General features: G+C 37.4%; 1 protein-coding gene across 4 annotated transcripts in view; it reads left to right on the forward strand.

Annotated features, from left to right (window-relative positions):
* The window catches only part of golga4 (golgin A4), a 65,430-nt gene extending 52,026 nt beyond the window's left edge, over positions 1-13,404 (forward strand). For 2 of the 4 annotated variants that reach the window (XM_018094816.2, XM_018094818.2), the window contains 7 exons: positions 860-973; positions 2,045-2,071; positions 3,413-3,481; positions 3,720-3,795; positions 4,185-4,288; positions 4,946-5,032; positions 11,165-13,404. In XM_018094816.2, coding sequence (XP_017950305.1) covers positions 860-973; positions 2,045-2,071; positions 3,413-3,481; positions 3,720-3,795; positions 4,185-4,288; positions 4,946-5,032; positions 11,165-11,188 — 501 coding nt within the window. In that variant the 3' untranslated portion in view covers positions 11,189-13,404. Of the gene's footprint in view, positions 1-859; positions 974-2,044; positions 2,072-3,412; positions 3,482-3,719; positions 3,796-4,184; positions 4,289-4,945; positions 5,033-5,540; positions 5,668-7,179; positions 7,228-11,164 lie in introns of all 4 variants that reach the window. The other 2 variants (XR_004223266.1, XM_018094817.2) reach the window with 2 other exon arrangements.
* Positions 13,405-27,530: the final 14,126 nt, after the last annotated feature.

Raw genomic sequence — 27,530 nt, forward strand, 5'->3', positions numbered from 1 at the left:
TGCTTAAGTTACCTCACATTTTTATGCAATCGTTTTGTTCACCCCACTGAATTAAAGCTGAAAGTCTGCACTTCAACTGCATCTGAATTGTATATGAGGTTTCTAACTAATCCACAGGAATAAATGCAATTTAAGCAGACTTTGTACAGTGATTAGGCCAGTCCTTGAATGTATCTTAATGTTGAAGATTAGCACTTCTAATTAAGAAATATACCTTTTTTTCCGGTTAGAAGGTCTTGTACCAAATTCGTTTTTGGAAAATGTTATTTGTATGGTCTCTTATTTAAAGTGATCCAACCTGTCCATAATAAAACACATTCCTTTTGTAAATAAACCAAAGCTGCTTTTAACTTTTTCCCTGTTTGTTTTTATTCTCTTCTTTGAATGCTTGTACCATTATGTCAAATGAATCAGACTTTAGCAGCTCGATTTTTTGTTGTGGTGCAAAGTGCATTGAAGTGCACATCTGAATGTATCAATAACAGACGATATGGCTTATTTACACGTGCCAAGTGCAGTTTTAGGCACAAGTAGACATGGTTTTTACCCACAATTCAGCCTCTTTTTTCCAAAATTCCATCATGAATGTGGGCAAAATCTGGTGATTAACGTCTAAAATAACTTCAGGCAGATGTAACTGAGTGTATTTTTCTTCACTTTCTCTTCAGAAATAATATTCAAACACTATTAAAAATCATGGCAAAGGACACTGAGTCTTGTGTTGCTGTAAGGAGCAAAGTCATGAGTGCAGGCAGACATGATGTGTATCTGTTATTGTTGAGACCTACATAATATTAATTTTAGGTATACATTTATTTTTTCTTTATTTAGCGTTGTAAATTAATTAATCATGTTGTAGGCCCGAGAAGAGGAAATGACAGCAAAAGTGACAGAGTTACAAGAGCAACTTGAAAGATTACAGGAACAATTAACTCAGAAGGAAATGCAAAATGAAGAAGAAGAAAATGTGGAGGTGAGAACTTCAGGATATGGAAATATCCTCAAGACAAAAGATAAAATATGTGAAACATTAATTTTTTTGAATTGTGGCCACAGCCAAAAATATCAAAATAAAGGCGCAAAGATTTTAGATTTTAGAAAAATAGAAAACTAAGCCAATTATGTAAAACTAGTTGTGCCTTTTAAAGCAACTTGTTAAAATGTACACCTAATGGACAGAACGCATACTTTTTAAAATAAATGTACAGGTTTGATCAAAACAAAAAAAATGTTGCCAGTGGTGTGGTCGCCCTTTTTAGCATTTTTTGACTGATATTGGAGGATACCTAGCATCGGATTTCTACTGGGGGCGCCCCAAGGCCGTCCCCATTCGGCGACTGCCCCCCCCCACATAGCAGGCAGATGCAGCATATAAACGGGTGTGCAGATACATTTTCAAATTACAGTTACTTTTCAAATCAAACATGAAACCCAAACTTACACATCCATACCCATTATAAAGGGATTTAAAAAGCCGAGCTGTCAGTCATATATTGCCTGCCCTGCCCCTATGCCTATGAAATCCGTTTTTCAAAAACACAAAAAGATTTTTTTTATATTTAATTTTAAAATTTCACATCCGGCTAGCCATATTCTTCATTTCCCAAGCTGCCACAACCGTGTGGCCTGTGCTCTGAAAAATTTCAGTTACACTTTACTGCTGAGCTGCAAGTTGGAGTGATATCCCCCCTCCCCTCCCAGCACCTGATCAGCAGAACAATGGGAAGGTAGCAAGATAGCAGCTCCCAGTAGATTTCAGAATAGCACTCATTAGTAAGAAATCCAAGTCTGGCTTGGGACTCCTCCAGTTACATGGCAGTAGGAGAAACAATAGGTTACCTGAAAGCAGTTCTAATGTGTAGCGCTGGCTCTTTCTGAAAGCTCAGACTCCTGCATGTGCCTATGCAGAGTAAGGCTGTTTAATAATGACAGCTACACAAAATACCTAAAATAAGGGAACATGAAATACAATTTTCTTTTATCTGATTTAACCACCGACAAAGTGTCTTACTGTAAATTTTTTTTCTCCCCTTTTTTTTACTAGGAGGCAACATCTCCTGAGGTTTTTCAGGTAAGAATTACACAACTACTGCTGGGCACCAATTTGTTAGGCACTCCCAGTAATTATCATCACTAACTTGACACTCTTGGCTGTTGCTTCACTGAATGCTGCACTAGTGTACAACTACTGTAGGACCTCAGCAACCCAGAACCAATAACCAACTACTTACATCACACACAGGAAATGGCAATCTAAAGGTCCCCATACACGGGCCGATTCCAGCTGCCGATATCGGTCCCTTAGACCGATTCGGCAGCTAATCGGCCCATGTATGGGCACTACTGATGGGCCTGCCTGAGCGATATCTGGCCTGAAATCGGACAGATATCGATCAGGCAGGTTAAAAAATCTAGTCGGATCGGGGACCGCATCAGCTTGTTGATGCGGCCCCCGGACCGACTTTGCCTATACCCGTCATTATAATTCAATCATTTGGCCCCAGGGCCAAACGATTGAATTAGCCTGGATTCTCCCGATATCGCCCACCCATAGGTAGGTAGGGGATATCGGGAGAAGATCCGCTCGCCTGGCGACATCGCCAAGCAAGCGGATCTGAAGGTGTATGGGCACCTTAACATGTAGCACAGGAAAGCTTGGGAACTGTAGTATTCTATATAACTTAACATATAATAGAGATCCCACCCCATGAACTCATAAGAAGTTAGTCAGTTTAGCTCTCCCAAGGGTACAGAATTTGTATCTGTATTTGTATCAAGAAATATGAGTGAACACAATTGTCTTTTGCTGGAAAAACTGTTCTGTTTATACTAGTCACTCCATATTCGTCTTTGTCCCGGGAATACCGGGTGTGCTATGCGCAGTAGAGTGAAAACTAGGCTTACAAATGAAAAGCTGGAGTTTTGCTCTACTGCCCTGCGTAGCCACTGAGAGGAAGAAAGATGACAGTGTGATCACCTAGAGCAGAGAGTACCTTGAGCAGTGCATTTTAAGCCAAGGACAGCACCTGTCCTGGGTCTTAGGTTATAAACACTGAGAAGAGCCTAACAATTTGGCATCCATTATGCATTATGATTTCTTTCTCTTTAAAACATAAACTTTTTCCAAAAGAACATTGATTTCTTTCATTAAAAATCTTTGAATAATAAAAAAACATTTTGTTTGTTTTCTACTTTTGGTAACTGACAGTTACTTGAGACTCAGACTAATAGTAAGAGCAATGTAGGTATACCAGTAAAAAACTGTACTGTTATTTTTCAACCATATATTAAAATATGACAAACCCATGCAGCATCAACCTTTATAATCAAATTGAGGAACAATATCAGGCAGAGGTTTTATTTAGAATTCTTGTTTATAATTATAAAGCATTGAAAGCAACTGTATTTTTAGGCGCAGCTGGCACAGAAAACATCGCAGGTCAATGAATACAAACTGAAGGAGCAGGAACTTAAGGAGAAGGCAAGTATGCAAAAAAAAAAATACTGTGTTTTGCATCACATATTTTTAGAACAGATGCCAATAGGAAATTTGTGGTTGGAAAAAAAAAAAACATTTTTGTATTCACACAAGAAAAATGGTCACAAATAATAGAAAATGTCCAGAATATGAAAATGTTATGACTGGCAGAAAATAATAATAAAAAAAAAAAAACCTAAAAGGAAAAATAGAAAAATCAAAAACATTCTTATTCCTATAGGTTCACATCCTAGAAGACCAGGTGAAAAACTTTACTCGTGGTGTATTTTATACTCCTATTGGCACACCGTATAAAGGTAGGAATTTTCTTTAAAATCCTTTAAAATTTCTTATTTTTCTTTTCTTATAACTAGGTTTAAGGCACATACTGTATATGGGAATGTATTATAACTTTCTAAGTTATAATATTTCTAAGATACTAGAAGCTTCAAGGCGTTTTTGGAACCTGTTAAAATTTGATGTAATGCTGAGGAAATGAATGCAGGATAGTCACATATTTTCTGGTGATATGCCTGTAATTTCAAGTGCATAAAGTTCACTTTGCAGGCTCCAACACATCATTCGTATGATCTAATAATGCTTATTCAGTTTATTCTGTGGTTACTGATAACAGAAATGTACTAAATGTCATTAAAGTAGTGTAAAATAGTGCTTCTAAATACTCTTGTTTCTTCCCTTCCCTCAGAAGTTAATAATCAACATGCAGGGGTTTCTGTTTTTGGCGAACCCACTGAATTTGAGTACTTAAGAAAGGTGATGTTTGAGTACATGATGGGGCGTGAAACAAAGGTAGGAATATTTTTGTCCTGTTTAAAATAGATGATGTTTGTGGGTTTTCTCATTAAGGCGGGGGCAAGATGTGCAATTATCCTAATCCTTGTATTCTCTGAAATGTTTCCTCTGCCCTTCATTGTCTCCCCCATACACTATTTCACTGTCCTGTACTCTCCTCCCCATATACTCTCTTCCTGACATTTCCTACCCACTTTCCTTTTCTGTATATTGTGCCCTGCACTTTCTCCCACATGTTCTGCCCCTACACTGTCCCCACCCATAAACTGTTTTTTCACTGCTTTGTCTCCCTACACTGTTTTTCTACCCTACATTCTTTTCTCTGTACAGTCTCCCTGCTTTGATTATTCTGCCCCATACACATTCTCCCTTCCCTACACTTTTTCACATATTTCTACTTTTTCTGCCTTGCACTTTCTCCCCATACACTCTTTTCTCATATATACTCAATCTGTGTTGTGCTGTCTCCCACATTCATGCTCTCCTTGCCCCTTGCACCTCAAAGCCCCATATTTCCCTTAATTCCCTGCTATTACTGCCATTTCTGTTTGGAAGACCTATCTATCTGCCAATTTACCTGCAGTGCCCTGCTATCACGTCTGTTTCAGCAAGCCCTTCAGGTTGATGTTCAGTTATAATGTTATTTCCTCACAGACAATGGCAAAGGTAATAACAACTGTGCTGAGGTTCCCAACAGATCAAGCTCAACAAATTTTGCAACGAGAAGAAACCCGACCACTGGTAAGATTCACATTTAAAACAAAAACCCCTTAGTTTTTTTTTTGTTTTTTTGTTTTCTTTATAGGTTTAGCAGACTATTGCACCTCTTTAAAACAAGTATTATAAGCAATTATAAGTAAAACTGTGCAGGACAGTGTTGTGTTTGAAACATTGTCTGTATATCACTAATTTTTATTATTTGTAGTAGTTACTAGTGAAGCGATATAGCCCCATGCTTAAAAGAGAGAGGTTAATTGTATTATTAAGTATCATACATAACATAAAGGAAAATCTCTTTAGCAGGTAACGTGTACTTGCAGGCCAGCTATGGCCATGTCTTTTGTTCATAGATAAAATAGAATACAACTGCCATTTCACTCATATCGACCAGTACCCAGTGCAGGTGAGCCAGCCTTAGTTCAGAAAGTGTCTTGAAAAAGCTGTTAAGAAAGGGCCTGAAGTGGTGTGTAATGTATAAAATATTCGTTTTTGAAGCATGGTTATTAAGCTTGAGAGGGTATTGCTACAGGGATATTAGGAACAATAAAGGAGGGAGAGACAAGGAGATTGAAATTGAGAAAGAAAGAGAAATGGCAAATTAATGGCGACCTCAGGAAATGGTGATAACAAGGACAAAAGAGAAAGCAAAAATAGAAGTAAGTATTACAATAAAGTAAAGAGAGTAAGAGTTAACAAGGGTTTAATCAAAAGCCCATTGCCTTAAATCAGTGCTCCCCAACCAGTGGTTTGTGAGTAACATGTTGCTCACCAACCCCTTGGATGTTGCTCCCAGTGGCCTCATAGTAGGTGCTCATTTTTGAATTTTTGGAATTTCTGGCTTGGAGGCAAGTTTTGATTGCATAAAACTCATTGTAAAGCCAAACAGAGCCTTCTATAGGCTGCCAGTCCACACAGGGGCTATTAAGTAGCCAATTACATCTCTTATTTGCACCCCCAGGAACTTGTCCATGCTTGTATTGCTCTCCAACAATTTTTCCATTTGAATGTGGCTCACAGGTATAAAAGGTTCGGGATCCCTGCCCTGTTGCTTAATTGGGGGAAGAAAAAATGTTTCTGTGCAAACTTTTCCATATAGGCAGAGAAGAGTGACTGTTAGAAATACAAACAATATCTAAAGGGAACATTATTTGCCCTGTTACTTAACTACCATCTAATGCTACTTACAAGTTAATGAGCACCAAAAGAATGAATCAAAGTGAACTGAGGAATTCACTCCTTCAGCTCCAATACAAGCGGAGAAATTGTAACCTCACTGACACGCTGGCATTTTAATGTATTCCTGGATGGAAATTAATATGTCTTCATTGATATATATGAAGGTGGATGCTTACCTGGGGCATTTTAGTTTCTGTTAAAATTTGTGGCAGTAAATATTTACTAAAACTGTTGCATAAAATCACTCATGTGTAGTTGTGTGTGGTTGAGGGCAGTGTCATGGAATAACCCACACCAAAAAAAGACTACAACCAACTCTATAGAAAGGTAATGGAAAAGTCTATAGATGGTCACTGAATATTACAGTTGAACCAGTAAGCAATACTAAAAGAGTAGGCATAGCTGTACATCTAGCAAGAAGCACAAGGTAGACTCTGAAATGGACTGAATGAAGGATATATGGTCCAGACCAGATATGAGCTTGTTTGGCCATTAGACTAAAGCCTGTGTTTGATGTAAGCCACTGTACATCCTCATAAACCTACCATCTTTACAGTGAAACATAGTGCTAGCAGCTTTGTGCTGTGGCACTGCTTTTCTGCAGTAGGCCTGTCATGGTAGAATGAATGCAGCAAAATGCATTAGGATTTCCACCAGGATTATACTGGGTAAGACAAAAGGGGTAATTTCCCCAACCCCTGGGTGCAAGTGCAAGAACACTAAGGGCAACAAGAGTGTATTACAAGACGATGTAGAGAGGTGTGTGCGTGTGTGTACATATATATACTATATACAGCCTGTGCCGACGGTTCCTGATCCCTTTTATATTTGCATTATCCTATTTCAGGGAGTTAAAAACTTGACCATTTCTGCCCTACTGACTTTAGAAACATGAACTCTCCCCCATTAAATAATATTTTTCCTAAACTAATAATTTTCTCCATGTATTAACACACTAAGCTCATGTCTTTCTTGCTTTGTTGTTTACCCAGCCTCGCAGTGGTATGTTCTGAATCAGTATGGGCGTAGTTAGCATGTGGGTGAGTGAAGACCCCCGTTCTTTGTTACTTAATTTAACAATGAATAGTAATATCTTTCTGCATTGACTTTTAATTTGCTTTTATTCGTTTCACATACAGTAAATTCTGATCTAAAATCTCTTAAAAATTGTTACCTTTCTGCTGTTGATTTTAAGCTTAATTTGTAGCTTAACTTGCCCTGCTCTAAAAGGCACGTACTGTGTTCTAAAAATGGCAATAGTTTACTGGCAAAGCCTGCTATATGCTGTTCAAATGAACCATGCCCTGACTGGAGGAAAGATTTGACCTTTGGCCAGTGATTTTGGGCTAGAAAATAACGCTGATTCCATTTCTAAAGGACTAGGTGTTCACTGATCCACAAGTAGGCAACCTCCACCTCTTTCTCTGCACTCCCTTCTGGTTCCTGAAACAATGTAATAGAAGTAGGTCCTTTAGTCAGTCACAGCTTTCAGTTAAACATTTTTTAAATAATTTATACTGTAAGGTTGCTGAAAATTGCATTTTTGTTCATTGTGCTACCAGTCTTAACATCAACTGCAGCAAATTCTTTTGGTGGAGGTTATTGCTGCTGAGTTTCTAAAGTTACTAAATATAGGGTTATACATACATTTTTCTGCCTGGGCTTTAAATGTGTAAACAATGTGTTGGAAATGTTTTGATTAGGTGAGAGCAGTAGGTTCACAAAGTTTTTATTGGAACTGTATTGGATCATTTTTTTTTGAGAAATCTTTTCTGATGAGAGTCATGGTAATAAGAACTTTTACATACATCTGTATAAAAAACCCACCAAAAACAAAAAATGAAGACTAATAGCAAATTGTCTTATGACAATTTTGCCCAATATATATAGGTTTACCTAAGTATGTGGCATGTAGGGGCCCCAATGTGAACATACCCCCATATGTACTGTCATTTCTGTCATTTCAGCTCCTGCAAAATCAACACATTTACATAATTATATGTGGGATAAAGCTAGTAAAAAGTAGGCTCACCCCAAAAAGTCATATATTTTTGGAAATTACACATTCTCCCCGAATCTAAAATGGGTACCCATGTCTTTCTACTCCAAAGTACCAAGCCGCACAGCTTTTCTAAAGTTAGCAATTTTGATGACATTTCCAAAAATCCCCTCAAAGCTTCCACTTTGCAGAATCTTATCTCCCACATAGCATTAGGTACCAAGATAAAACACCCTGAATTTGAACGCCAGGGGTCCACTGAACAGTTTGATGCCCAATATGTATAGGTTTACCTAAGTATGTGGCATGTAGGGGCCCCAATGGGAACATACCCCCATATGATCTATTATTTCAGCTCCTGCAAAATCAACACATTTACATCCTTTATGTGGGATAATGCTACAAAAAAGTACGCTCACCCCAGAAAGCCATATATTTTTGGAAAGTACACATCCCCCGAATCTATAATGGGTAAACATTTCTTTTTGCTCCAAAGTACCAAGCTGTAAAGCTTTCCTAAGTTTGCAGATTTATATGACATTTAGAAAATCGCATAAAAATGTTGCAATTTGCCACATTTATCTCTCACAATTTCTTGATAAAGATCAGATAAAGGCAAATCACCCCAAATAGGAACACCAGAGGCCTACTGAACAGTTTGATGCCCAATATGCATAGATATACCAAAGTCTGCGGTATGTACTGACCCCAAAACGAAAATAGCGCATAAGGATTTCTCGCCTGCCAGCTCAGCATTTGCACACAGAGCCCCCTGTCAGCGTATTATGTGCCAAAACTTCCCCTAAGTATACAGTGACCCCCAGAAAACCATATATTTTTGGAAAGTACACATTCTGATGAATTCAAAATAGGTAAAGTTATTTTTGTACACCAAAGTTACACCTGGCAAAGCTACGCTAAAAACAGATTAGGAACACATATACAGGGATAAAAATGCAATAAAACCACAAAAATTGTGCAAATCAGTGAAACAACAAAATAAGTCACATGACAGTGTAATTAGTGGTCAGAATATCTGATCCAATAGTCACGCTGTCAAAATAAACAGTTTTTAGGTAAAAGAAACTAAAAACAAAGTGGTAAAATGAAAAAAAAAAAAAAAAGTGTTTGTGTATACATGTGTAAAAGTTGTGTGACAGTGTGTAAGTGTGTATATGAGTGTAAATAAGTGTAAATAAGTGTATAAAAGTGTGAAAAATGAAAAAAACCAAACAAACAAAAAAAAATGCTAAAATGTGTGCTGTAAGTGTGTGTAAATGTATGTAAGTGTGTATAAATGTATGTAAGTGTGTGTGTAAGTGTATAAATGCAAAAAAAACAAAAAAAAACTCCTTACCTGTCCTGAAGATCCGATCGCATCCTCTTCATTGGTGCTGGCGCTCCTCGCGAGATTGGAAGCAGGAAGCAGCAGACGCACGTTGCCCAGGGGGGCTGTCATCGATATGCCATACGTGCTTGGCAGTAAAAGAGTTAATGGTACAGGCATGGGACCTGTTATCCAGAATGCTCGGGACCTGGGGTTTTCTGGATAAGGGATCTTTCCGTAATTTGGATCTCCCTAACTTAAGTCTGCAAAAAATCATTCAAATATTGAATAAACCCAATAGACTTGGTTTGCCTCCAATTAGGATTAATTATATATTCAAGGATAAAGTACAATGTGCTGTTTTATTACTTCAGAGAAAAAGGACATCATTAGAATTATTTGGTTATAATGGAGTCTATTGGAGATGGCCCTTCAGTAATTTGGAACTTTCTGGATAATGGGTTTCCCGGATAAGGGATCCCAAACCTGTACTTTGAAGGAGTGTTATTTACAAAACTAGGAAGCAGAGGTGTAACTGTTGTTCAAAAATCTGAAAGCCTGTACAATAAGGGCTATGAGGGTTATGAGCTTTCAAAACATTTGGACAATTTACATCTGAAAATCAGTGTTTCCTTTGAAATACCCAAGTATGGTGTCTCATTTTATCCTGTATTCAGTAATATAATATATAAAAAAAAAAAATCTTTCATTTTGTTTTTAACCTGACCTGCTGTGTGCATACATGTGTTGAGGCATATTCTGGTTTGGGATTGTGATGATTAAAACTGTACCAGAAATTCGCCTGCGGCAAAGTTAGGGGGTGATTTAATAAAAGGCACTAAGTTTGCCCAGGTGCTGTAACCTATAGCAACCAATCAGCAGATTGCCTTTTATTACATATGGGGGCTTGCGCCTTGTGGGCAGAGGCCTGCCCTAGATTAAATATGCCATATTTTTAATGGTGTCTGTTCCTTGCAGATATTCAGTAAAGAGCAGTGCTTTGCGGTCATAGTGGAAGTACTGCAGACAGAAGTACTGCAGACAATGGCAATTTTAATACTGTGTGCCATCACAGGCTAGTTGCCTTGCTAAACATTTCCCTCTTTTTGTGTGTATATAGTAGTGATGTGCAGGCTAGCCTAAAACCTGTCCCGTCCCACCCTGTCCCATTCTGTATCGTCAAAGATAGGTGGGTCAGGCACAGGTCTATAAATACTAACTTCAGTGCAACTCTCCCTTGGCCAGCTGTTCTATGTTATAATTTGCTTCCTAATTTCTGCCTTTTCACCACTGATAAAAATACATTTGATTTGTGTGTTTTTATATAATGTATATAAATGATTCATGCTATTTCATTTTGATTCTATTCGTGTTTGTGGCAAAGAAAACACATTTATTGTCATGCCAGTATCTGTTATTTTTCAGTTCTGTATTTATTATAGACCTCTGTAAAGTGTGACTTTTCAGATCAGAATTACTGTTATCATCCCAAGTGGAATTGGATCAGTGCTTTTACATTGCAGCTTAATGTTGTTTAATTCTGACTGATCCATATTGGCATTATAAAAGAGTTCTCATTCAGCGAAATTCTCCTGTTTGTAAAGTGCTTGTTCTGTATTAACCACTTATTGGTTTTTTTTTTCTTCAACAGTCTTGGCTTCTATCTTCCTCCTGAAGACCACTTCAGAAATGGACGACTTATTGAAAATCAAATTCTAACCAAGAACTGACAATTTATTCACCTTGCCACTAAACGGTTGTCTGAATTTTTCCTATTGTATTATATTTACATTAAATTCATAAATAACCATTTGAGTAATAAAGTGGAAGCCAAAGGATTATCAAGCTCTGTTAAACTGTATACTGTAATAATTGTCAGCATTTGGCATAAGAATACCACACCCAGTGTGCAATAGGGTCACTTCATGTGTCTCTTGCTTATGATAGTGTAAAAACGTAAAGGTTCATAATGACTAAATTTAAGCTTAATTAGTATATTCAGTTTATTACATGCTCTGATTGGGTAAAAACTGACAGAACTTTGGAATAACATGGAAAAAGAATGACTAAACTGTGTTCCACAGTTTCATCCACAATAAATCTGCCCAAAAGTTTTGAAGTCTTTACTAATATCCTAGCATGCACTAGGGAGAGGTGATGGCAGAAATATTATGTAAACTAACACGCAGAAGGTATTTTCTGGAATAAGAGTGGCTGGAACCAGGAAGCACAACATGAAACTGAAGATAGGTAAGCAGAAAACTAACATAATATTACTAAGTGATACGTAATATCAAAGAAGGCTTAGCTTGGATCCACAAATACCAAACTGCTACTTGGCTTGTAGCAAATGTCAATGTTAACTATATGAGAATATTATGTTTGTTTTCTCCTATTTCACCTTTCACCTTTATTGTCTTCGGCTAATGGCAGACGTGGCTGAATACTGATGGCAGCCAGATACTGCTTCCTGTCACCACACACACGGGGTGGATTAACCTAATCTATGCCAGATCCACCCTGTGTGATTAATGACAGGCAAATGTAACTCTGATGTTGGAGGATATACCATCCCAGCCATTACCCTTAGACCTACTTTCTTTCATTGCTGCTGCAGTGACCGGTGAGTGTCTTGGCACAGATTTTTTTGCCTGAACTCCTTGCTCAGGATTGATAAGTGCAAGCATGTGTGCCCTGGTGTCCACACATGAAAACTTTCTTGGTGACAGTAGTCATCCCACTAATTGAACCTGCATGCTACAGCTCGTTTCTTCATAACATTATGTATAAAGAGCTGCATGGCAGTATGTGGGCAGGCCCCACAATAGAAAATGCAGCAGACAGGTACTTTATGGTAACACTAATCAGTAATACTGTATAATCACTTCAGTGTGCCTTGTAAAATCTTTTTACTAAATCCGTGCTTTTTATGACATTTTCCCATTTTAAATGCAGTGCATCTCCAAATAGATAATTACTATCAAGATTGCCAAGTTTCATCCTGTACACTTATGCTACAGAAATATTCAATTTATTAAGATTTTGCTCCAGTGTGAGTGTTTTACTTCTTCACTAATGCAGGGTGATCCTTCAAAGTGATTTAAATGATAAAGCAGACACCACATTATATATGGTGGCCAGAGGCCGGCTAATCATTGGGTTATCCACCCAATTCCTGTTAGTGCCGTCATACTAAGAAGGTACACTGGCAGACTATATTTTCGTAAATGTTTGGCCAGCTTTGAAACACTACATTTTGATTGAGCATTTTAGCGAACAGACTGCACCAACAGTCTTTAATTCTCTTTGTTTGCAGTTAACAAACTATTTATTTTAATTTTCCCTTTTTTTTTTTTTTTAAATAATGTAAAAGTTAAAACACCACTTACTGCAAAGAAGAAAGTAGCAAAAGTACAATTTAGTTATCATCCTTAAATGTTTTATAATGATTCATCTAAGAAAGTGAGTTTTAATGGCTGAAGTGTTTTACGCTACTCTATTCTATAATTTTAAATATTATTTTATTACATTTCTTTTTTAAATTCAGTGGTTGCGTATTTTTTTAAAATTGTGCAATATTGGCATTTTCAGTTAATGACGGTTTTATGGCATAGCTTAAGCCCCTCTGCTTACTTTGTAATGTTTAATTCTGTTTGCCGTGGGGAAGCGTTTATTATGCTTTCATCTATGATGGAAGGCTACATTTTTATCTCTTTACCTGCATTTAGCTTTTGTATTAATATTTTTCAGAGATTAAATAAACTACGGTGTATTGTAAATAGTTAATACTTCAGTGTACCATAATATGGTTTTGTGACGGTTACAATGTTAATTCTGGGAAGAGCACAGGAAATAAAATTTTATTTAATAAAAATGACGGTTTACTCTGTGTACATGTGTGGCAATCTGAATGAATCAACAAACTTATTGATGGAAACAAATCGCTCAGTATGTCTAATGCTAGTTTTGAAAAATGTATTAAACATTACATACATTAAGTTGGCTCTACTGGATCTAGCCTTCAGCGCCATTTGATCCGTATGCAACTGGCTGGTACCATTTATAGCCTCCCTGCATTCCTCCATCCATTCTCTGGCTTGGTAGACAAAGGGGTTCCTGATGGACAGTATATGTGTGTTTTGCTCTGGTTGTATAGGGTCCTCTTTGTTAGCCGATACTAACCTTTCAACAAGTTTTTATGGTACCCATGTATGGTAAGGGCATCAAGCAAAGTCCACACTTTATTACAGAGTTGACATTTGCTTTTATTAACAATGTTTCCACAAAGTGATATTGGTGCAGTTTCACAAGGGGGGTATTCCATACATCAAAGCAAAGGATCCATTCCAAAATCAAATAGGTAATCCATAAATAACCAAGCAGAGATGAGAAAGTGAAAGGAGAAAAAAGCTACATGTACATATGTATGCATGTACAGCACAGTAAATATATTTCTAATGGGTTTATGGACATGAAACTTAAACCAGATGTCAGTAACAACTCTAGTAATCCACACATCCAAAGAAATAAAAAACAAGTCTTTATATTGTTATGTGTAATAAAATGGAATGACACAGGATATATATATTGAACACATGAAGAAAAGGAACTGCAAAAAGTCATGGAAAGCCAAGAAGCCTGCTGAAATCTGTCAGTATTTAGAAAGCAATTCTGCCCCCCATGAGTGCAAATTAATATCAGCTGGTTTAGTCCCAACTGATGGCCTATAAAAAGGTTTCTCATTACCTACAGTAGGTATCACACAAGAATCGTCTCATGATGGGGGAAAAGCAAAGACTTCTCTTAAAGGAGAAAGAAAGGTAAAACTAAGTAAGCTTTATCAGAAAGGTGTATGTAAATACAGCCATAAGCACTCACAGAAATGCTGCACTGACTTCTCTGAAAAAATATTAGTTGTGTCTGTAATTCCTGTGCCACAGACACGCAGCTTTCTGTTCTCTGCTCTTTCCTGCTCCCCCCTCTCTCAAGAATGCTAAGAACTCACTCCCCCCCCCCTTAGGAATGTGGATCTGAGCCAATCAGCAGGAAGCTGACTCATAGTCTAACTGAGCATGTTCACTTGGTCTGCATGTCTGTGCAGGAGTGAGGCATTATGGGAACTTTCTTTACACAGCTCAGTGTTTTCCTTCCTGTTTGGCTTCTGATCTTCTGAATAGGTGAAATATGGGGAGACTTAAGGGCACTATTGAGACAACTGAAGGCATGCCTGCAGCTTGTGATTAGCGATTCCTACCTGCCTGTCTAGGCATGAGCAGAAGGCTCTCCACTTCGACTACTTTAGTCGAAGTAATGAGAGACTTGAACAGGAAGTGGGGGCGGAGCCTCATTCTGCACAAGGAAGCGAAGGAATCGAGCAACTTCTAACTCAGAAGCCAGGTCAGACAGAATAGAGGGACAAAGGTAGGTAATTCTGGGAGCTTTACTTATTCTTTAACCGAAATGGCCTCTGTGCATGCTCACCGTGCAAGAATCCACTGCTGAAGAAAAAGCATGCTGAAACTCGTTTAAAGAACATAATTAAACTCTTTGGATATCATTTCATGTTTGGAGGAGAAATGACGCTGCACATTACTCCAAAAACATTATACAAACAGTGAAGTTTGGAGGTAGGAAACATCAAGTTTCAAACTTATGGTAGACTTTATATAATTGAAGAATGAATGGAGAAATGTACCGGGACATTCTTGATAAGACATTCTGCTGCCATTTACCAGGATGCTGAAGATAAAACAAGGGTGGACATTTCAGCAAGACTATGATCCCAAACATACAGCCAAGGAAACTCTCAGTTGGTTTCAGAGAAAGAAAGAAAATGAAACTGCTAGAGTGGCCCAGTCAATCACCCGACTTGAATCTAATTGAAAATCTATGGAAAGAACTGAAGATTAGAGTTCATAGAAGAGGCCCCCGGAACCTTCAAGATTTGAAGACAGTTTGTGTGGAAGAATGGGCCTAAATCAGACTTAAGTAATGCATGTGACTAGTCTCTCCATACAGGAGGCACCTTGAAGCTGTCATTACCAACAAAGGCTTTTCTACTAAGTATTAAATACATTTCAATAAGCGTATTCAATACCTATTACCTGTCATTCCACTTTACTACAAATAACTTCATTTATGGACTTATGTGTTTTGAATTCTTTGTATGTATGGATTACTTGGGTTGTTACCGATATCTGGTGTAAATTTCATGTCAATAGCCCTATTAGAAATATATTTACAGAGAAAAACGTTGACCTATTCAATACGTATTTCCCCTGTTGTATATATGTAGAATGCTACAAGCTGTGTAACGATTTTAAGCCAGAACTACAGGTAGCTGCAGTTCAATCTATATTGGTCAAACTATAGGTTTAGAGCCAAAAGGCCCATTATCAAGTGTGAAATAAAAACAATTGACAGACATTTGAGGTGTAAAATAGAAAGTACCTTTACCCTGCCCCTTAGTGAATGAAACACTTTTAGCAATGTATGACTGCTCTGGCATATTTTAGAGCCTATCACTTATGCACATACATATACATAAACTTATTCTACTAGTGTCTATAAACAGTCCAAAACATTGTTCATAATTTCGTTATGGTCAACCACTAAAGTACACAAAGCCTGGTGCTGCCCTTCATGGGGCTATATATGTATAATTGTGTATAAATAATATTGTTTTTCCTTGGAAACTTGTTCTAAGTTGCTGCCCTCCATGGGCCTACCTGTGAGTTCTGAAACCAAAACAGTACAATGAAAAAGGCAATTCTAAGAAATATTATGTTGGTTTAAAAAGCCAACATATTGTACTTTAACTTCAGCTTATTCTTCCACTTCTTAATCTTATTCTTTCTCTTAGTATCCCTCATTTTCTAAACTCTTCTGCTCTTACAGTTTTAGGGGTACACCCAAACTCTCCACATTTCTTCGTCCTAAAGCGGAGCAGGTTGCTTGTGCGTTTCTAATTGATCCCCGTTTTTTGTTTGGTGTCTGAACACCCCAATTTTTCCATTGATTTTGACGGAAGGTTTTCAAACTGCTACCATTATTACAGCTTTGAAGCTACACTCGCCAAACTTGAATAATGTAATCATGGGTCACCCCAAATAATACAGCAATGTTTGTTGGACAACCCAGTGGCATGAGTCAATAACAGCCAATCAAAATTCACCCATTGACTTTGGGAAGCCACACTCGCCAAGCTTGAATCACATAGTCATGGTGTCAGGCCAAATAAAAAAGGTGATATTTGTTTGATGCCCAAAAGTGGAAGGAACCAACAACAGCCAATCAAATTTTACCTATTCACTTTCAATGGGGAAATTTAAATTGTGGAGACTATAACAGCTTTGGGGCTGTACTCTACCAAACTTAAATCACATATTCATGGGGTCAGCCTGAATGAAAATATGATGTTTGTTGGATGCCCAAAAGTGGGATTTCACCCACTAAATTTCATTAAGGAAATTCAACCTGCTGCCATTCTCACAGTAATAACACCGGGGTCCCCAAACTCTTCACAGCTGGTCACTAGGGGACTGCAGTTTTAGGTTTGAAAAAGTGGGCAGAGCCACCAGCAACCAGATCAGATTCCACCTATTTAATTGTATTGGTTTAAATTTAAAATGCTGCCATTCTTATACTATTTATGCCTGGATACCCAAACTTTGTGGAGTTAGTCACTGGTTGATAATTATTCAAGGCTTGAAAAAAGGTGGAGCCACCAACAGGCAAAACATTTACTGCATTGATTTTAAGCGGGAAATTCACAAATACTCCCCAAAAGACTGAAAACAGTTTTATTTTCCACCTGGAAATCTTGGTTTCATAAATTTGTTGTAAACACACAAGCAGTTTAGACCAGTTGAAATATCAATTCACTATAACAGCCTATTACAAATAGGTGACCCTCCCTCAGCTTTCCCATTGGATCAGGGTGTGACCTACCTCTTCCCAACCTGGATATTAATGGCCCAGACAACTGAAAAAATATATGCCTTTGGGGACTGAGCTGCTTAGGGAGGCATACCATTATTTCTTCTGTCCCTCCAGAGCAGGAATCACATAAGACCATTCTGTAGGTGATGTACAGTGGTGTGAAAAACTATTTGCCCCCTTCCTGATTTCTTATTCTTTTGCATGTTTGTCACACTTAAATGTTTCTGCTCATCAAAAACCGTTAACTATTAGTCAAAGATAACATAACTGAACACAAAATGCAGTTTTTAAATGAAGGTTTACGTTATTAAGGGAGAAAAAAAACTCCAAATCTACATGGCCCTGTGTGAAAAAGTGATTGCCCCCCTTGTTAAAAAATAACTTAACTGTGGTTTATCAATTTCAATTTTCAATTTCAATATCAATTTCTGTAGTCACCCCCAGGCCTGATTACTGCCACACCTGTTTCAATCAAGAAATCACTTAAATAGGAGCTACCTGACACAGAGAAGTAGCCCAAAAGCACCTCAAAAGCTACACATCATGCCAAGATCCAAAGAAATTGAGGAACAAATGAGAACAAAAGTAATTGAGATCTATCAGTCTGGTAAAGGTTATAAAGCCATTTCTAAAGCTTTGGGACTCCAGCGAACCACAGTGAGAGCCATTATCCACAAATGGCAAAAACATGGAACAGTGGTGAACCTTCCCAGGAGTGGCCGGCCGACCAAAATTACCCCAAGAGCGCAGAGACAACTCATCCGAGAGGCCACAAAAGACCCCAGGACAACATCTAAAGAACTGCAGGCCTCACTTGCCTCAATTAAGGTCAGTGTTCACGACTCCACCATAAGAAAGAGACTGGGCAAAAACGGCCTGCATGGCAGATTTCCAAGGCGCAAACCACTTTTAAGCAAAAAGGACATTATGGCTCGTCTCAATTTAGCTAAAAAACATCTCAATGATTGCCAAGACTTATGGGAAAATACCTTGTGGACCGACGAGACAAAAGTTGAACTTTTTGGAAGGTGCGTGTCCCGTTACATCTGGCGTAAAAGTAACACAGCATTTCAGAAAAAGAACATCATACCAACAGTAAAATATGGTGGTGGTAGTGTGATGGTCTGGGGTTGTTTTGCTGCTTCAGGACCTGGAAGGCTTGCTGTGATAGATGGAACCATGAATTCCACTGTCTACCAAAAAATTCTGAAGGAGAATGTCCGGCCATCTGTTCGTCAACTCAAGCTGAAGCGATCTTGGGTGCTGCAGCAGGACAATGACCCAAAACACACCAGCAAATCCACCTCTGAATGGCTGAAGAAAAACAAAATGAAGACTTTGGAGTGGCCTAGTCAAAGTCCTGACCTGAATCCTATTGAGATGTTGTGGCATGACCTTAAAAAGGCGGTTCATGCTAGAAAACCCTCAAATAAAGCTGAATTACAACAATTCTGCAAAGATGAGTGGGCCAAAATTCCTCCAGAGCGCTGTAAAAGACTCGTTGCAAGTTATCGCAAACGCTTGATTGCTTTTATTGCTGCTAAGGGTGGCCCAACCAGTTATTAGGTTCAGGGGGCAATTACTTTTTCACACATGGCCATGTAGGTTTGGATTTTTTTTCTCCCTAAATAATAAAAACCCTCATTTAAAAACTGCATTTTGTGTTTACTTGTGTTATCTTTGACTAATAGTTAAATGTGTTTGATGATCAGAAACATTTTGTGTGACAAACATGCAAAAGAATAAGAAATCAGGAAGGGGGCAAATAGTTTTTCACACCACTGTATGTAGGTTTCTGTATTTTTATTCCTTTGTATTTTGTAACTGTTTTCTACCCTGTATGTTAATTTGTAATATTATTTGGGCTTTTTGTTTAGTTTATGCACTTAGGATTATTAAATCTAAAATGTAATGTTTGTCTTTGCTGCTTTGAGTTAAATATGTATTATCCCTTTTTCGCTAATTAGAAGAAAAAGTTAGTCTGTTTAATATTCTGTCTGCTTGTGGGGGAATATGCAGATGGACTAGACCTGTCTGGTGGAGTGACTGCTTGAGTGCTTAGCCACAGAGTATATGGGTAACTTATGCTTACTAAACAGACAGTTATACAGGAAGCTTACATTCTATGTCACACCCAGACTCACATTATACATATCAAAGGATTTCCCATGAATGGTAGGAGGGCTGTATGTTTGCTACAGGAGCCATAAAACTAACTTCTGTATGCAAGAAACTCACTCAACAGGGTGTTGACAATGATCAAGTTGGGGGGTATTATCTTTCTCCATTTGATCAGTTGGGATGTTAGTTGGGGGGCAGCCTGTGGCAAAACAGCATGTAAGGACTACAGACCAGAGGTGCTGGATTTTCTGTGACTGTATATAGTGTAACTTCTGAGTTTCTCTGATTCTCAGTCTACATATGGAAAGACTATATTGCACCTACTTTGTGTCTTAGAGTGGTTATTTTTTGGTGTTCCTGTTGGGTTGCTATTTTGAGAAAAGTCCAGTCTGAGTAGCCACAAGTTTTAATTCTCCTCTGAGATATTTGTGATCCTTGTCTTTGAATTCTGTATCAGTAGTCACACTTTACGGGAAGTGCACACCTCCACTGCACTGCACTGCACTACACATGGTGTCCAGGGTGGGTCTGCAGTTTGAGCAACCAGTGCCATGTGCAGTGCACACATCCACTGCTCTGCATATTGTACTCAGTAGTGGTACAGTGCGGGCTTGAAGTATTAGAAACATATGTACAAACATGAATACAGGCAAACCAGTGTGGTGCACAGTCCTTTGGAGAGACACCACTCCCCCAAACAGTACTAAGGAACAAAAAAAGGTACTGGCACTCAGAGGCAATTTATAATGGAAAAATAGTCCCTCGTATTTAATGTGTCAAGAATAATGTGCCCCTGAAATGTTGTTTCTTCTTGACACATTAATACGAGGGACTAATTGCCAGTATTGCAGATTGTGAGTGACAGAACAATGATAAATAATCTTAGAAATGTATAAAAGCTGAGAGGGGTGGTGCCTCGTCATGGTGGAAAGCAAAAGCGTCAATGACAAAGGGGGGAAAAAGGGGGAAATTGTGCTCAACCACTAAATTGCAATCCATTAGGTGAAAAGCAGACATGCTCCACAAGCTTCATCTTCCAAACCCCAAGATATCTGGTCAACTGTTCAATCAAGCGGTTTCATTAGCTACCTCCTATATGCACTATGGCTTAATTTATAGCATTGAATGTCAAAGGCCTAAATAGCATAAATAAGAGATATTTAATAAGACAGCTCTAATAAACTTAGCTCAAAAATCTGCCCCACTGTATACTATGCCTCTGGACCACATAAAAAAGCAGGAGTAGCTACACTTGTCCATAGAAACTGTCCTTTCTCAGTCAACCAGGTTCTTAATGATCCAAAGGGTCATTACTTGATATTATCTGGTAAATATGCTGACGTGTCTGTATTACTACTCAACATCTATTCCCCTAACAAGAGACAAATCCATTTCCTCCATAAGGTTTTATGTAAAATTCACCAATTTTCCTGCACATATTTAATTTTGGGAGGCAACTTCAACTTAAATTACTCACAGATCAAGGATAGATCCACCCACTCCCCAGATCACAAAGCACATAAATTATCTACCCTATCCCACATCCCAAAGGACAATTTACATACTATTCCCCCGTATATAAGGCCCACTCATAGACTACATTTTTTTATATCACACCCCTGCTCCACGTACGCTTCACAGCTGATAGTTTACCATTAACATGGTCTGATCATGCCCCTCAACTACTTTCCATAGATCTAACTAAGCCTTTCCCTAGAGAACCACAGTGGAGGCTAAACAAGCCTTTACTACATGATTCTGATACCTGTGAGACCATAGAAAACAAACTAAAAGATTTTTTTTCTGCTAAATGAGGGCTCTGTTGACTCCTTGCCCATTTTTTGGAAAGCACACAAAGCCACAATAAGAGGGCATTTTATTGCCCTAGCAGCCCATAAGAAAAAAGCCTACAATGCATCTTATATGAGAGATCTTAGAGACCTAGAAAAGAACTATAATTCAAACAGATCAGAAACCCGTCTTTCCCAGATTATACAATTTAAGGAAGGAAATGGCCATGGAAACCGAAAAAGGCCATTTTCTGGACTAGACAGACCTACTATGAGAAAGCAGAAGAAACTACGAGATTAAAATGCCCAATCTAGAATTACCTTCATACAACTCCCATCTGGCCAACACACCTATATTTTACAATTATTGCCAGAAACTATACAACCTCACAACCCATATACATAGCCTACTACTTAGACCTCATAGACAACTTTCTTAAAGACCTCAATCTCCCTTAATTTTCAGAAGACAATTTAAGAACACTAAATAATGATACTGACCTGGAGGAACTACTGGCTGCTGTGAAAAGCATGTCCAACGGTAAGACACTGGGCCCAGATGGTTTTCCATATAAATATTATAAGCTATTTCAACATATCCTCGCACCTTATTTACTGCAGCTATTTAATCAGTTCCTCCATGGTACAGCAATCTCAACTACTGAACTAACATCATATCTTTCCCTAATCCCAAAAGAAGGAAATGATCACACGGTATGTACAAATTACAGACTTTGCCAGTATAAGGGCATCTCTACAATGTGTCAACTGGGAAAGGCTTTTTACAGGGTTAGACACAGAAGGAAATGGAACATCTTCAAAACATTGCTTAGTAATTATACAGGTCAGTATATTCCCCTTGTAAGCAAGGAGAGGCATCAAAAAACAAAACCTTTATGGCTGAATAAAAGTGTTAATGTCGAAGTTGGTAAGAAAAAATGTAATTTTAAAGCATTCAAGTTAGCTGGGACAGCAGAAACTTTCATCAGGTACAAGGAAGCAAATAAAGCATGCAAAAAATCTATCAGGCAAGCTAAAATAGAGATAGAAAGGGATATTGCAGCTAGGAGTAAAAAGTGAATAGTAAAAAAATGAAGCAAGAAGGGGTGGGAACTTTATCATCATGGGGGGGGTAAGTTGGTTGATGAAACAGGGAAAAAACAGAGATTTTGAACTCTTATTTTTCATCTGTTTATACATCTGAGGAAGGCTTGGAATGGTCCCTTTTGGCTGGCTTGGGGAGCACTATAATATAATATGCATAATATCATTTAGAAAGAGATTAAACAATCAAAAGTATTTGGAAAAAATGTAGGGAAGGTGTTTCTCTTTATTAACACAGTTAAGCTAAGTTGGTTTGAATCTTGGTTGATTAAATGTACATGTTTTGCAAGGACAAATATACCTGGAATAGTGAATATGCTGCACAAGTATCTGCAGCATAGAGAGCAAACACAGTGCCAAGAATTTTCTAGAAGAGGAAAGCCTTTTCTTTGCTCTTTACATGTCTGGGTGTGGCATTTAATAATGTGTGTTGATTGGTTTAGTTCACCCAATAGGTGGGGTGGAATCAAAAGAACTAGTGAAGGACCTAGGTGGTTGCCCTCTTGTTAGGAGATATGTTATTTACTGTAGTTCTTTGGAGGTACCCGGAAGTTATTTGCAAAAAGTTATTAAATTCATGTATGTTTGACGAATTCTAGACTGAGGTAGGATGTGGCATGTTAACTTGTGCTGTCATTTAGGAAAATACAGATTGATATAAACATTTTCTGCAAAACTGCTATGCGAAAGCAGATATGGTGATAACGTAGTTATGCAAAATGAATTGAATCTGGAAAGACTTTGCATAACTTTTCAGAGATAATTTTTGCATTATCAGAACTTTACCACATTAAACTGAATCTGACCTATAACATCCTGAGTGTATCAATGTAGTATATTTTGGGCCAATATATTCTTTAAACTCACAGCTTACTCATGGTTTGGAATCTAAGCATAATATTAAATATTGATCAGATTGTAATATAGTCCAGTGTTTCTCTGAAGATTGTGTAAAGGCTTTATAGGCAGGACTTTATGGGGCTAATTTACTAAAATTTGTTCTTTTCTGGCCTTAAAAGTCGTATAAACTCCACATGGTATAGACTCAAATTAAACTCAATCATTGTATTTAGAAAATGGCACGATAATGCTTGAATCATTTGTACAACAAATTTTGAGTTAACATTTGAAAATCCCCAATTGTTTGTGCAGAAAGTGTTGTTAAAACTTGAAAAACTCGAGTAAGATGCTACAGAGGCTACAATTCTATTGTCACTGTTACTTTTTCTTACCTTTTTTTCTATTCAAGTTCTCTCCTATTCATATACCAGGCTCTTATTTAAACCACTCCCTGGTTGCTAAGGTAAATTGAACCCTTGCAACCAGGTAACTGCTAAAATTCCAAACTGGAGAGTTGCTGAGCAAAAGTTGAAATAATTAAAAATCCACAAAATATAAAAAATGAAGACCAATTGCAAACTTTCTTAGAATATTGCTGTCTACATTATACTGAAAGTTAACTCAAAGGTGAACAACCCCTTTGAGGATCTCCACCCTGTAATCTGAGCAATTCTGTACAGGTATAGGACCCGTTATCCAGAATGCTCGGGACCAAGGGTGTTCCGGATAAGGGTTTTTTCTGTAATTTGGATCTCCATAGCTTGAGTCTGCAAAAAAATCATTTAAACATTAAATAAACCAAATAGGATTGTTTTGCCTCCAATAAGGAGTAATTATATCTTAGTTGGGATCAAGTACAGCAAACTGTTTTATTATTACAGAGAAAAAGGAAATCAATTTTAAAAATCTGAATTATTTTATTCAAATCGAGTCTATGGGAGACAGGCTTTCTGTAATTCGGAACTTTCTGGATTATTCTGAACTTTTCTTCGATAACGGAACCCATACCTGTACTACTACAGCTCCTTCCTTATCAGCAGGGTATATCTGGGGTGGAATCAAAAGAACTAGTGAAGGACCTAGGTGGTTGCCCTCTTGCCCTGCCCCTAGACGGTATGTCACCATCAGAAGGAGAGTGGGTGTATGGTGAAGAGTCTATAGAAGTATGTCTAAAAGGTCCATGTTGTTTATAAGTGTTAAGTCTCTGTACAGGTTCCCCCCCAGTCAGCCAAAAATAAACTTTCCTATGCCGATAATCTGCTGTCACCGTCTGTAATTTTTGTTTCCAAAATGTATATAATTCTGCTGTATAGTGAACCAACAGTTCTAATTTATTGATCCACTTATTTTCTTTGTTTTAAGTGTCTGTAAATGTTGCAGTCTCAGTGTGTACACTGTACAACATTCAGATTATAGGATACCTCGTCAATTATCAAGAACATTATGTCAAAAAAACGTTTGTTTAAGATTTGACACCACCTTTTGCAAAAATCAACACTATTTCTTCTAATAGTAAGTATAAAAATCAGATGGGTATATGCCATGAAGTTTAAGATGCACTTCTCTTTCTCTCAAACATAATATGTTATGATACAACTCGTTAACATATGACTCTAGTGTAATCTCATCAGCAGTCTCAGTAAATGAAATATTAGCAGCCTCTGCAACTGAGAACTCTAATCTGGACAAGGGTACAGCAATGATATCTGTCTCACCAAGTCTCACCAGGTCTCCCCATACCATTAGGCAATAGGCTAGATATCAACTAAACACAAAAAGATTTTTCACTTGAGTGCCAAAGCAAGATAAAAGCTTTGATCCGCCTACAATATGGCTTCTTACACCAGCAACTGCAGCGCCACACAAGGAGACATCACTATCCCTTTCTTATTCCTGTTCTCATTTAGAATCCATGACTATTTAATGAGGCAAACCTCTCTGCATGCAAATGATTAAAAACAAGCAGGAACATGAATTATTTTCATTTAATACTTTATTATCCCACCACCAAAAAAGCATCATTGTAAGCTTGACATACCCCAAGACAGTGCACGTGAATCAGGTAACATGTGACCAAAAAGCTTCTAATACAGATAAAAGTGTTTACTGTGATCCAGTCCCCCAAATAATGTAAGCAAGCAAGCCTAAGGGCACTGGACTTCACACTCCTGAGACAATAAATATATTAATAAAAATTAAATCACATAATAGGGAAACACTGAAATTACATAATTATATATGAGAATAGTTTGGGTGTCCTGCTTTAGTGTGCAACTATGGAAGACAAAAATTTTTGTGATTTTTATTACTAGTTACATGTATTATAAGTGAAAACAACATTGCACATATCTGTGTAAAAGAGTGATAATTATACATAATCAGAATTCCCAAGCTCTGTGCAATATATCTTTGTACCCCCAAATCACAAAATATATTTGAGGGACACAAGAGTAACAGAAGTGAAATAACTGGTCTTAACTATAATTAAAAAACACTATTCTGGCGTATTGCTTTATAACTTTCAAATTATCTGCAGATTTCCCTTCTCTACAGATATATCTTGTGGTAAATTAACTACAACAGAGACTTGAAATGTGAACAAATTATCCATTACAAAACACAAAGTGAACGGAATCAACAAAAATGACACGGACTTGTTTTATCTTTCTTTATGTGTCATACAGATGAAACATGAGAAGGCCAAATAAACTATTGCTCCAGGCGTAGCTATATATTAGATATATGTATATTATACTCAAGAATGGTCACTTCTCTTTGACTTATAGTATCCTTATCTGGTATAATGTATCCCCCTGTTGTAAGATAAGGATACTATAAGTCACTGAGGCATTCCATGACCATTTGTGTGTATTATATACATATATCTTATATACAGCTACACCTCAAGTTCATTTGGTCTTCTCATGCTTCATCAAGATAATAAAGGTCTTGATTTAGACAGAAAGGTCGATTTCACAATAAAAACGTTTTTTTTTTTTTTCAAATCCAGTGAGTGCTGATTTCTTACAGCTTAGCACCCAGGTTTTTCTTTAATTTGGAGTTGTGCACTCTTCATCACGATGTTACATATATGTACACACACAAACACACACTCACATATACATACAGGTTCATTATCCAGAATACTTGAGACATACGTCTTTCTTTTACCATCATTTGGATCACCGTACCTTACGGCCACTAAAAACATTAAACAATTAATAAACCCAACAGGATAGTGTTGCCACCAATATAGATGTATACAGCTTAGTTACCATCAAGTACAAGATACTGTTTTATTTATACAGAGAAAAGGAAATCATTTACTTAAACTTACAATGAATTCTGTAGGAGATGACCATTCTTTAATTTCTGGACAAGAGATCCCATACCTGTATGGGTGTATATATAATACACAAGAGCAGTGAATATCCTGTAAATTATATCCCTATAAACAGTGCTTAGTGATGTCATCAGTTTTATTGGGTGTGTAGTTTTGTAATTTGTATCACAGCTCATTGAAATTTGTGTATTATAATAATGTACCCCCTGTTGTAATATATGAGGTTATTAGAGGTCACCTCAGAGTTTCATGACTTGCATAAAAGCACCCTTTATAGCACTCTGCAAACTTAATAGGGTCATGGAACTCCTTGGAGAATTAAAATATCCTTATGTTTTACAAAACTGGGTAAATTATTCAATATATACACGCACATACACACACATTTTAATATATTTATACAGACTTATATGCATGGTTCCCATCATTCCACAAGATGTCACTGTGCCTTTGTTTGTTTTGATTTTGTTTAGGCTAACGACAAGCAGATTTGGTTTCAATTATTTTTTTATGGAAAGGTAGCTAGCAGCTAGAACATTTTAATACACCTAACACACCTATAGATTTAGAAAACAACAGATATTTTTCAAGGTCTTTCTTGAATAAAACAATAGTGCTACTATGTATGAAATGTTTTGTTTGAAAGTTATTCCTTAGTATAAAAGTAAGGCATACACCATTAGAGTTTCTAAAGTTTCATTGTGAGAGTAATCATGGCTCACATTCAAACTAACACATTTGCAGATAAGCAAGTCCCATGCAGTAATAACCTATTCCAAAATGTTTTTCTTTGTTTCGGTATCATAATGGGCCATGTGTGGGGCCTATATCACTCTCTGCACTCAAAAAGCCACATTTTTTACAGAAGTCGAGCTCTT

Source organism: Xenopus tropicalis, chromosome 6, assembly GCF_000004195.4.
Source record: "Xenopus tropicalis strain Nigerian chromosome 6, UCB_Xtro_10.0, whole genome shotgun sequence".
NCBI classification, from domain to species: Eukaryota; Metazoa; Chordata; class Amphibia; order Anura; family Pipidae; genus Xenopus; species Xenopus tropicalis.